Below are 12,500 nucleotides of genomic sequence, written 5' to 3' on the forward strand. Positions count from 1 at the left end.
CAGCATGGGGCTGAGCAGTAACACACACACACACACACACACACACAGCAGCATGGGGCTGAGCAGTAAACACACACACACACACACACACACAGCAGCATGGGGCTGAGCAGTAACACACACACACACACACACACACACACAGCAGCATGGGGCTGAGCAGTAACACACACACACACACACAGCAGCATGGGGCTGAGCAGTAACACACACACACACACACACAGCAGCATGGGGCTGGGCAGTAACACACACACACACACACACACAGCAGCATGGGGCTGAGCAGTACACACACACACACACACACACACCTGGGGTAAAGTGAGCATGTAACACACACACACATGGGGCTGAGCAGTACACACACACACACACACAGCAGCATGGCAGCATGGGCAGTAACACACACACACACACACACAGCAGCATGGGGCTGAGCAGTAACACACACACACACACACACACACAGCAGCATGGGGCTGAGCAGTAACACACACACACACACACACACAGCAGCATGGGGCTGAGCAGTAACAGGTTAGACTCTGGCTGGGTTTCACAGTCGTGGCCTTTCTGTTCATGTTTGGCTGACACACTGTTCTGCAGTTTTACTTCACAAGGCAAAAGTTCAAAGGTTCAGTTGGGAGGTAAATAAAACGAAATGCATCAACACCAGGACAAACTACACAACACAGGCCCAGTGTCCCTGAGCCTGATCTCCAGAGTCTCTCTTTCACTCACTCACACACACACACACACACACATTTTGAGCCCAGCGGTGCCAACACCTCAGCAGAATACACTACATAAGCCACACCTGCTGCTGCTGACACAGCACCTCACTACAGAGAGAACAAGAGAAACATGGAGGGAGGGAGAGAGAGAGAGAGAGAGAGAGAGAGAGAGACAAGTGTGTGTATGTATGTGTGTGTGTGTGTGTGTGTGTAAGACTCTTGAAGGGACATGAAGGGGAATACACAGAGCGGGGCCTTTCAGAGGACTTAATCGGGAGCCTCTCTCCATATTAAAGCTGCCGGCGGCCTGCTGTGTGGGGACCGGAGTATGACCCGGGCCGGTATTAAAACTCTGCCGTGTTCGTGTGTGATGCGATGTGGACACAGACAGATGGGCAGGTCAGGCGCTGAGGGGAGGGAGTGAGGACTAAATGCCGTTTTGATGGCTGCTGTTGGCCTGGAGTAGGCCGCTTAAAAACCTTGCAATCTCAGGTCTTTTGCTGCAAAAGGGAGTAAGGGAACCGCCAACTGAGGAAGAGCCAAATGCATTTACTGCTTAGCCATCCAGCTTTATGGAGGGGTTTAGGTGATGGGAGGGGGGGGAAGGTGATTATGACACATGTAGCTGACAAGCAAACTCATCGAGAGGTTAGTATTGAAGCCACTATTAGATATATTTCTCGGAACTTACATGGATACCTAAACAGCTTATCAGTGTAGTGTAGAATGCTTTATTCTCAGTGAAGAAGATTCTACACTTCAGCCTGGTTTTGATAAAGGTCTGACTAACCAAATTCTTCTTAGTATGGTGCAGCTATTTAAATTCTGACCATGTCAGCAATGTGAGGTCGTACGCTACAGACTGAACCAACCACGTGCCTGGTCATTCTGCTCAACGCCCCTAATCCAAGTGAATTCCTATGGGGAACTTCCGGCCATAATAGCTATGTCCAGTAGCCTAGAAATCTACACGCACCCTAGCGGCAGCAAATTACATTTGCTTCCAGGGCTAGTCTAGCAACTTTCCTTTGGCTTGTGAGCTCGAAAAATTATACTTCTATCAGGCCAATCAAATAGTGTAGAGTGTCGTTAGGTGGGCTTAATATAATGATTGATGGCAGAGTTGCAACGATTTGGCTTGAATTCCCTGCTACTTGAAATCAAAGAAGATGGATGTTGCTGTTGGCCAACAGGGTGACACAAGTTAAGCTTGTTTTAAAATGGCAAACGTTTGAACTAGCCAACTAGCTCCGCTGGTGGGAAAACCCATGGGACTCAGCGCTGTCCTATTGCGTGCAGAGGGAATTTGAAAGACAATCGATTATCCCGCCCCTCGGACTGAGCACTGCGAACGGTGAGTGCCCAGACCCTACATTTTAATGTGGGTCTGGCTCGTCAGGCTATATGTCCAGTCCATTCTGTCTAAACATCTAACGCAGGTCTTGGGACTTGTTCACAAAGCTGTGCAAGTGGTCTGAACAACACAGTGAAACAGGACTGTGAAAAGGAAAGGAAAGCAAACAAACCTTGGAGGATTTCCGTCGACTGCGGCGTGTCCATACCACCACCAGCTTGTCTGGCTGCCTGTGGACACAGAAGAGGAGAGTGGGGTTTAGTACAATGACAAATACAGTCAATCACTGTCAGCTAGCACAGAAATCAGTTTCCCCATGTTCCATTTTTTTCTTACAGTTTAAACACTTAAATTCAATCACTGACAGCAGAGTGGAGGCCCTTTCACCAATATGAACCTGAGCAGGATTAAGACTATAACCATAGAACGATTCAAGAACTATTCATGCCCAGAGACCTCTAATACACTACGTGCACAATTATGAGGCAAACTGTACTACTCAGGATTAAGTTTCTAGCCACATGTCCATCCATCTGGTCCATCAATATTCACACTCATTTCATCTGTTCAGCAAACCTCTGAAAAAATCTGTCCTCAGGTATTTCTTGGCCCAACCTTGACGCTTTAACTTGTGAATCTTCAGAGTAAAGAAGGCTGGAAAACCACTGTATCTGAACACTGGGCACTCCAGGTAGGTTTCAGCTCTGGAGTATGATTGCACTGTTGTCTAATGGGCTCCTGGTAGTTTCACATTTAATTCTTCTCAAGCTTTTTGCAGTCAATTTGCACCTCTGACTATTTGTGACTATTCGCCACAAAGCGATTGTGCAGTGATCACGATTAAATAGTTTAACTATTTAAAGACTGATGTTTCAGTCTGAAAGAGGTCTTGCAATTTTTGACTTTTCAGTCTCAGTTAAATCTCTCTATTGGCCCACTTGCTAAAGAATGCAACACTTTGTCTAATGTGTTAATCACTTAAAGCCACACCTTCCAAACACAAACATATCACCGGAAAATGATTAAACACAATAAGTATTCAAGTTTATGTGGTTTGGAGTTGGAAATTCTGCATAGACTGAATAATTAATTGTGCATGTACTGCATCTCATTCAAATCAACATGTTAAGTCAACAAGACCACAAGCCACCTTTCTGAAATGAGCCAACCTCATGTCGCCTCTACCAGACAGGGATGGAGGAAGGGCAGACAGGCAGGGAAGAGAAGTGAGGAGCAGTTGAAGATGGAGGGCAGGCAGACGCCCCATCCCCCATCCCATCAGATGAAACAAGTGCCCTGACAGCATGCTCTTCTGATGTCTAACAGTCAATCAAAGATTTAAGAGTACACACACACACACACACACACACACACACACACACACACGCTACTAACAACGATTTCCAAACATCTGTGATTCATCAACACTCAGACATATTCACTCACGCCACACACATGCACACATAAAAGAATGAGCTTGTGAAATCTGTTCCTGTTCAAACAGGTCCACAAAATCAACACGGATATGAAACTCTAATGCAGTCCATCAAACTGTCGCTGCTCTGAACTGTGAATCCACCCTCCACACGGTGCAAAGCAGCTGTGTGTGCATGCGTATGTGTGTGTGTGTGTGTGAGTGTGAGTGTGTGTACGTCCCACAGGTGGATCAGTCCGCCAGAGGAATAAATTAATGATGAAGCTGAGCCTGAAGCAGAGCGTTGCAGACACAAGCACAGTCCGTCTGAGCCTGTACAAAGAGAGGCTGAGGCAGACCACGAATTCACTCCAGAGGCAGACCACGAATTCACTCCAGTAAGTCAACTAGGGTCCACACCTGTGCACATTACCCAAATCCTCCACATATACACACACACACAAACACACAAACAATCACTTTTTCTGTCAGTCTGTCTTGGGCTAGGGCAGTGAATTAGGTCCAATAAGAGACTCAGTTAGGGCAGCAGATCCTGTGATCAACATGTGAATAGTACATGTAAGCCTATGATTGTGTGTGTGTGTGTGTGTGTGTGTGTACGGCCTGTGAAAGGGAGAGGGAAGAGAGACTGGGTGAAAGTGTGCAAGTCAGAAAAAGCGAGTGAGAGAAAGAACAGAAAAATGCCGGGGGAAAAAAAAAAAGAATTTTGAAGTGAAAGAAAGAAGTTGTGAGGATACAGGCACGCAACGCCAAGTGCTTTAGTGCTGTAAGAGATTCCAGTGGGAAAACCAGCTCAGGGCCCAGACAAAGGTGCATTTGAAGGCTTTCCAGTTGCGTTCCAGCAGCCTCTGGTGGGTGCCTGCATGAGTTTCCTGGAAAACCAGTCACAGCTCCATTTAGCTGCGTCAAAACCCCCTTAAGTCACAGACACAGGGACCGAACTCTGGTCACTGACCACTCACCTGTCAATCCCCTATTTGTGTACGACTGAAAACCCACAAAGACACGGCTAAGGTAGCTGTAGGGAACATTTAAGTATGTTTTCAGTGAATGTCGGTTCTATTTCAAATCGGACCATAAAAGTGGCCAAGTCTCTGCAGAGCAGACTGATGACCATGGAACAAAGACCAGCCCTGATTCACTGGCTTGACGTGTGACGAAGAGAATGTTTTGCAAACGATCTTGCAAAATAGGACGCTGGAGTTTCTGACCAACACATCTGCTAATAATACTGAAACAAAATCAAGACCAAGGGGGGAGTGGATGAAGGAGAATGATGAAATGAAGACATGATGAAAAAGTGGCCAGAAAAAAAAACGAGAGAGAGAGTTGTACCAGACAGAGAGAGGATAGGGCATGTCAGTGGGGGTGTGAGGGGAGGGGAGGACAGAAGAGGAGGAGAGCAGGGCCACAGACGGCACACAGCAGCCCATTGTGTGAGCTCCCATGACCACTGCTGGAGCGCCACCTCCTTGCAACCCCCCCGAGGGCCCTTTGTGCTGAGGAACCACAGCACCCAGCACCCTGCGCCATGCCACGAATGCCAACCATTCTGCCCGCCTGCTCCTGCCTCAGAGGCTGCGCTGTGTCCTTGCTTTGCTGCCTCCGACACACACAAGGGCACACACACACACAGAGATTCCTCTCTTTCTGGACTTTTCCTTCAGAGTTCTCCTTTTGCCTCCCCTAACACACACACACACACACACACTGTGCCTGTTACAACAACCCTCTCTCCATCAATCTCTGTTAAGCTTCAGTCTTCCAGTCTTCCTACTCAAACCTCAACACACACACGGTACCTATTAACCCGCTAACCTCTGTTCAGAACACTCTTCCCCTCATATGTTTCTGACTCCCACACATTACCCAACACACACACACACACACACACACTCTCTCTCTCTCTCAACACAATCACTAGTACAGACTTGGATCCCTCCCTTCCCTTCCTCCTCCTCCTCCTCCTCCCCTCTCTCCCCTTTGCGCTGGTCTCCTTTTGGCCCGCTGCATTCCATTCCTTACAGACCTCCAGTAGCAGAGCGGGTGAGCAGGCACTGTGCATCGCGGCCCTGTGATGGAACGCTGCAGGAATGCTCTGCAGCACTTACACGCGTCAAAGAGCCGACTGCCTCGCAGCTCCAAAACCCTCCCGCCTCTTTTTTCTCCCCTTCTCCCCCATATGAACACTCATCTGTTTTCTTCTCTTCTTTCTTTTTCTTCTGTCCGTCAATAACCCCAGGGGCACTCAGATTCCTCTCTGATGCTAGAAAAACACACTGCCTTCAGCCCCCACACAAACCCTCCACTGCCTTTAAAAACACTATGAAACAGGTGAGTGGATTGACGGAGACACACAGACACACATACACACTCGTTCATACACACACACACACACAGACACACACACACACACACACACATTCATACACACACACACAGACACACATACACACTCGTTCATACACACACAGACAGACACACAGACAGACACACACACACACACACACACACACACACACGTTCCTTGGGGAGAGCGGAGCGTAGAGGAAGAACAAAAACTAGACGCTCGGCTCAGGAGGGAGCTTGTTTCCCTCCACTTTTCATTTCGCTCATCAAATGATTCGCATCAAATGGATTCCATCTGAGGATTCCATCTGAGGATGGAGGGGGAGAGATGGAAAAGGGGGAGCGAGAGCCATTTGAACAGGCGGAAAAAGGAGAAAGAAAAACACATAGGCAGACTGCTGAAAGCTGATGCCTTATTTTGATGAGATGAAGGCCATTTTAGGTTAGAGATGATGATGATTTAGAATCGAATGTTACAGAGGAGAGAATTACAGCACCTGAGGTGAGATGGGGGTGACAGTACATTGGAAGGGGGACTACAAATCCCACATGTGATGGCAACAAAGGACGACCGTCTGCTTTGACAACAGGCAAGCAAACACAGAGAAAATGCCAACTTGGCAAAATCAGGACTGCGGCATCTGGTAGTCAGCACCTGCGTCACTTCTGATGAGGACCAGTTGTGGGCTCGCATTGTGATCCAATCACCTGACAACTGGTGATATGACTGGTGCATTGTCACAACAAATAAAAAAATAAAATAAAAAAAAAAGTTCACTCTCTTTAGAGTTCAGCCAAAGTGCAAGCTTGTATTCCTTAAACCAGGGATTCCCAGACTGTGGTACGAGTTTACATTAGGGCGTACGCGAGATGAAAAGGGCTATGTCTGAAAAGTGTTGAATTTTTTTGTTTTGTTTTTAAATCTTATAGGCCTAAAAGCCTATGTTCTCATAGGCTCACAGTTTCATAATGTTGTTCTCCACACTGTTTTAGTGTGAGAGCTCATAGACCAGTTTCACGTTTTGATTTTGTTATTTGTTATCATGTAGGGTGGCTAATTAAACATGATGCCTGGAATATGTCAGTAGAATGTGTTACGTTTAATTATGTGTCGGATGGTGCGGGTACGCAAGCCAAGTCAGGATGTAGGTGGTGGTACGTGGGGAAAAAAGTTTGGGAACCGCTGCCCTAAACGTATCGGTCTAAGCATGCTAGGACCATACAGAAATACCTATGACTTCTAATAACAACAAATCCCTTATAGGGCGAAATAGCTCTATTGCTATTTCTATTGGGGGATTACATGTATTTATAAAAAAAACATGTATTTCAGCAAAGCAATCCATCCTATGAAAATAAACAAAGCAAACAAAGCCAACGGTGGATCTCTCCAAATGAAACCCAACACAGAGAAGGTTTTGGGGGAGTGGGTGGACTGTTTGTTTAACAGCAGCTCATGGAGTGTTTTGGTTTGACACTGAAGCTGCCAGCAAGTACCACTGGCACTGCTGAGTGACATCCAGGAGCTTTTACCTTGGCCATTCACACAGACTAAAATGGACAAGACGACTGCAGTCGGCACACACAAGATCACCTTCCACGACTGCAGCAGGATCATTCCATGTAAAAATCGGACAGAATCCAGGAAAATGGTTGCGGACCAGTCTCAGATTTTTCTCAGAGTTTGTCTGCATAATGTTCAGGTCCAAAAACTAAGACCTGTAAAGTATTTTTTGTTTACAATTTCAATGTTTTCAAACATTTTCACACTTGAGTTTGAATCCATTTTTATCAAAAATGCCAAAAAATGGACATTAATATCTTTAAAAGTATTATTCCTAGCCTGCCCAAGCTTTGTGGGACGTTACAGCTGATGTTGTGCTACTCCATTGGGCTGAGGAGCAAAGTCATTGCGTTGACTCCGATTCAGCAGTGAACTGACGTGAAAGCTGGACTACCTGTGTGTAATCCAGGCCTGACTCAAAGGGGGTAGGCCAGACTCCTTCAGTGAAGCCACAGAGGAGACGAGCAGTGAAAGGCAGCTCTCTTTCTCACCTAAGCCAGCATGTGGAAGTTACAGATGTAGAATGTGAATGTGTGAGAGACGAATCTATGCGAGGGTGAGACCGAGTGAGAGGGAGAGAGAGAGCGAGCGAGAGCACGAAACAGAACGCTATCGGGAGGATGCCTGCTGAGCTTCTGACAGCTGCTGGGGAGCTGCTGGCAGGCTGAGAACTGCGGTGTTCAGAACATGCAGCGCTGGCACACACACACACACACTTTTAAACAGCCTCAGAAGTCCACTACCCTATGGCCAAACACACTGGCCTATATTACCTGCCTCTCCACTCCACACTGTGCTGCAGCACTCTGGGGTGATAAAGATTCTCCAACCTGCTACCACAGTTCACCAGCTTTGGCCCCTCATTTCACTGCTAGTCTACTCCCACTGCTTTGTCTCTCTCATTACTTTTCATCACCATCTTTGCCACAATCTGTGCAGAGTTAATTCAAGAGTGACCTCCTCACCTAGAGGCAAAATCTTAAACCTGACCACTGCTGTTCCTCCTCAACATGTCTCAAAACTTGCTCAATGTTCTTTGCTCAACAACTTCTCCTCCTACACACACACTGTCTGGGATCTGTTGTGTTCAGAAAACAGAGCATCAGTTCTCCTCATGCCCTCCGCCAGTATCATCCATACACACACACACACACACACACTCGAATGCAGCAGGAGTCATCCTCCACAGTACTTCATCCTCCTCTAGTGCAAGGCGTCTAGAAATGGACAGACTAAGCAAAGGCGACTCAGCGAAGCTCACGAGTCGTGAAAGAAGAAAGTGATAAAAATAGCCTGAGAGATGAGGGAAGGAGGGGAAAACAGACAGACAGAGACAGACACACACACACACACACACACACACACACACACACACAGGCCGACCACCCTGGGAGGAAAACAATACCCAAAGCCAAGACAGTTTCTTTTTCCTTTGTTGCATTTCGATTTCATGAGTATGCCTATTTATATGGAAAAAAAAATGTGGGGGATAAATTTTTTAAAAAAAAAGTCAGAAAAGCAGGGGAAGAAGTTAAAGTTAAATGTAACAATATGGGCAAAATAAATAAATAAGGGAGAGATAAGAGCGCTAAAGTAGGTCATGCGCAGCAGGGGTGCAGGAGAGGCCCGGGGAGATGCTATCTCTGGGAAGCGGGGCATGGGAGGAGGCGGTTCGCCAGACAGGCCCGGGCGGAAGTGTCTTCCCTGGGCACGACCAGCCTGGCTGCAACGGGGGCAGCGGGGGGGGGACTGGAGACACCCTGAGCCATAGCTGCAGTGTATTGTTCATAGCAGCCAAACACCTACGTGTGTGTGTGTGTGTGTGTGTGTGTGTGTGTTGAAAAAGATGTGTGCTGATTAGTCAAAACGGTATCTGAGGGTAGTGGGTGTGTGTGTGTGTGTGTTGTTGCATTCCTACAGGGGAATGCAACAACACACACACACACACACACACACACACACACACACACACACACACACACACAAAGGAAGTTGTTTGGTGCCTGATGCAGTCTGCAGATGTGCCCGGCACCTCACCCTGCTGTTTTGGGAGCCTCGGCAGCGGCCTTTTTTGGATCTCCCTGAAAGAGCTCACGGCCACGGGATAGCGTGTTAACAGCGCGGGTCCTGTAAAACTGCACCAGACTGGCCTTTAAGAGGCTCAAGCTCTGCCCTGACCCGTCGTTAAAAAAAAAAAAACTTGCCACTGCTCGGCATCCGCCACTCCTTCTCTCCTTGTTCTCTACTCCTGTGCCACTGCGGTCTCAGTCTCTGCCTTTCCATGTCACCCTCTGCTTTTCTCTACAAATTTATTCTGTATCCCATTTTCTTTCTGTCTATAAAGCACCTCTCTGGCTCAGTCTCTCTCATTGTCAGTGACCGAAGAGGATGGGATGGGATGGGAGGGGGGAAAAGGAGAGGCTGGGTTGTATCCTCAGCAAGCAGGTCAGCATAAAAATGCATTACAAAAATAAAATCCTGAATAAAGGGAGAGGAGGCAAGGAGAGGGGAGGTGGGAGAGGGGGGGCACTTCCTCGCTGACAGCTGCTAACAAATACGGCTGTCAGCCCAGAGGAAGGAGCAACCCAACACTGGACACACAGCTGACAGAGCGCTGGCTCGAGTATCCACCCTCCGTCTGCCTGCCTCTCTCTCTCTCTCACACACACACACAGGTCTATACCACTCCTATCCAAAATGCTGTTTATGTTTATGAGGGAAGCAGTGCTGTGCAAACAGGGAGAGTTGCATCCTCGGATACAGTCTGATAGATATTCATTCATTGGGTGTAGAAGGACTTCTGCTGAACTGTGTGTATGCGGGTTATACTGGAGTGCCATGACATGAGGGCAATTCCAAAAGCTTCTAGAGCAGTTTAACTACAAGGTGCAATTGTTAGGACACCAGTCTTCCCAATTACTCATCTTCAGCACCAGCACCAGCACCATCACCATCATCGTAACCAAGCTTATAGCACTTAACTCCGTGATCAGGGAGAGAGAGCGGAATTATACACAGATTTATGGTTTCTCTGATGAGACAGAACGGGGTGAGAGTTACTTTGTTACATAATAAAAATCAATACATAAGTTTCATGACTGGCACCAATGGCATAAAGGCGTTTACAGTTTTTGGTCTTAGGGTGTGTTGTAAAACAATTTGTGCTCACTGAACTGTTTAATAAAAGCTGGCCCCTGAACTCTTGTGTGCTATACAAACAAGTTATTGACCTCTCACACACACACACACACACACAGAATAGGGTGACCTGTGTCAAAGCTGAGGGGGCTGGAAAGAGGCGTCAAGAGCCCTTTACTCACTCCAGCATGAAAGTCTCTATAGAAATGCTACTCCCGCTGCTAAACACACACACACACACTCTCTAATGCATCAGCTCCAGTTCTAACACACACACACACACACAGGTTGACACCGCAGACAACCTGAAATCTGCCGTTTGACACAATAAACCAAGGGCTGTTGTTTCTTTGTTTGAACCTGGCAGCAGCAGCAGCACATATGCCATTCCCACATAACTGCTGAAAACTGGAACTGACTCACCTCAATAAGCAGCACCTCCAATACTTCACAAGGGCTGAGCCAAAGCCTCCACCAATTACACAAATGTCCAGATTCTGACAACACGGCCATTTAGTTTACAACCAATTTACCACCAGTAGTGTAAAACTAATAATTGTGGCTGACATTGGTTCTAGTCCCATTCTGCCAATTTTCTTCCATCCAATAGCTTGTCGTAATGGAAATATTCATTTTATTGACTAAGTGATAAAATGGGTTTTATTGCTCCCCATTATGAGTGAGGTCTTCCCTGGTGCAGCCCGACAAGCAGGAAGAGGGCTTCTGAGGACAGGCACTGCAGCATCGGAGAAGACTGGAAGGCTACACACACACAGCACAAAAAAAAGAACTTCTGCTGCACAAAAGAACAAAGGATGCAGTCAGTGCAAGAGATAATGAAGAAATTATTTAAGAAGAAGCTGAATCAGCCATGTAAACATTTGAAGCACAAGATATGGGCCACAATCACCTTAAGACAAACAAAAAAAAAATCCCATATTGACAGTATGCCAGTCAGTAATTGCCCTCTTAACAAAAGGCTCTACTGTGCTGACAAAATTGTTGTATGTTATTTTATTGGGTCAACATTCACGACCAACAAAAGTTTCCATCACATGGTTTGACGCTGACAGTCATGAAAAGTAGATGCTCCTGTAGAGCCCGATCAAGGAGCAAATCTTCACGGCGTTGATGTGAATCTCTTCAAGACGTCTCTCCGTGTTTGTCAGAGGAGTCCTTGAGTCTTCCCTCCTCCCCAGAGCTCAGTGGGTTTAATTTGCCAACTGAGGTGGGCTCACCGGGGACGCCTTGAATCATCAAACGTGCATGTGTGTGTGTGTGTGTGTGTGCGTATATCGGCATCAAACAGCTTCTTCTGGGTGTGCATCGCTCGCACCTTCGACTTCTCTGTTTAAAGAGGAGCTGAGCAGAGAGGCATCCGTCACAGTGGCATTTAAAAGCTCCTGAGCTTTCCCCAACTCGAGCTGAGCCCGCGCCGCTGCGCGCCGAGAGTGAGAGGCAAGGGCAAATTGCCCGTGAAATGGGGGGAGAATAAATGGTGAAGTACAGCGGCCGCCGGGCGCTTTTCTGGATTCCAAAAACCATTTCACCATCAGTCACTCTCCTCTCAGGGTCACCAGTGTGTAACAGGAAGGTAAACGATGTGGTGAACACCACTGTGCACCAGGATGCTCAGCATACAATGGCTATTCTGGCAGGCAGCTAAAGAAGCCCAACGGATTTTGTTGGGCATCAACAATCAAATTTTACCATGACAAGTAATAGTGGGACATACAGTCTTGAGCTGAACCACATTAATCTTGCTCAGATAACAAAGGGGATGGCTTTGCTGTGTACACACATAAAGCTCTGCAGTGAGTCCTACTATGGACTGGGAGATGCAGTTTACTATCAACTAATATAATTATGTGGCAGGTGATGATACCATTTCTATATTTAGGACCATGTTGCAATCACCTCATT

General features: G+C 47.0%; 1 protein-coding gene across 1 annotated transcript in view; it reads right to left on the minus strand.

The window, feature by feature from the left end:
• Positions 1 to 12,500, minus strand: part of ehbp1 (EH domain binding protein 1) — a 156,966-nt gene that overhangs the window by 131,875 nt on the left and 12,591 nt on the right. The window contains 1 exon segment of the mRNA XM_048269122.1: positions 2,264 to 2,321. Within this exon segment, the coding sequence (XP_048125079.1) occupies positions 2,264 to 2,321 (58 nt within the window).

This window comes from Alosa alosa, chromosome 18 (assembly GCF_017589495.1).
Source record: "Alosa alosa isolate M-15738 ecotype Scorff River chromosome 18, AALO_Geno_1.1, whole genome shotgun sequence".
NCBI classification, from domain to species: domain Eukaryota; kingdom Metazoa; phylum Chordata; class Actinopteri; order Clupeiformes; family Clupeidae; genus Alosa; species Alosa alosa.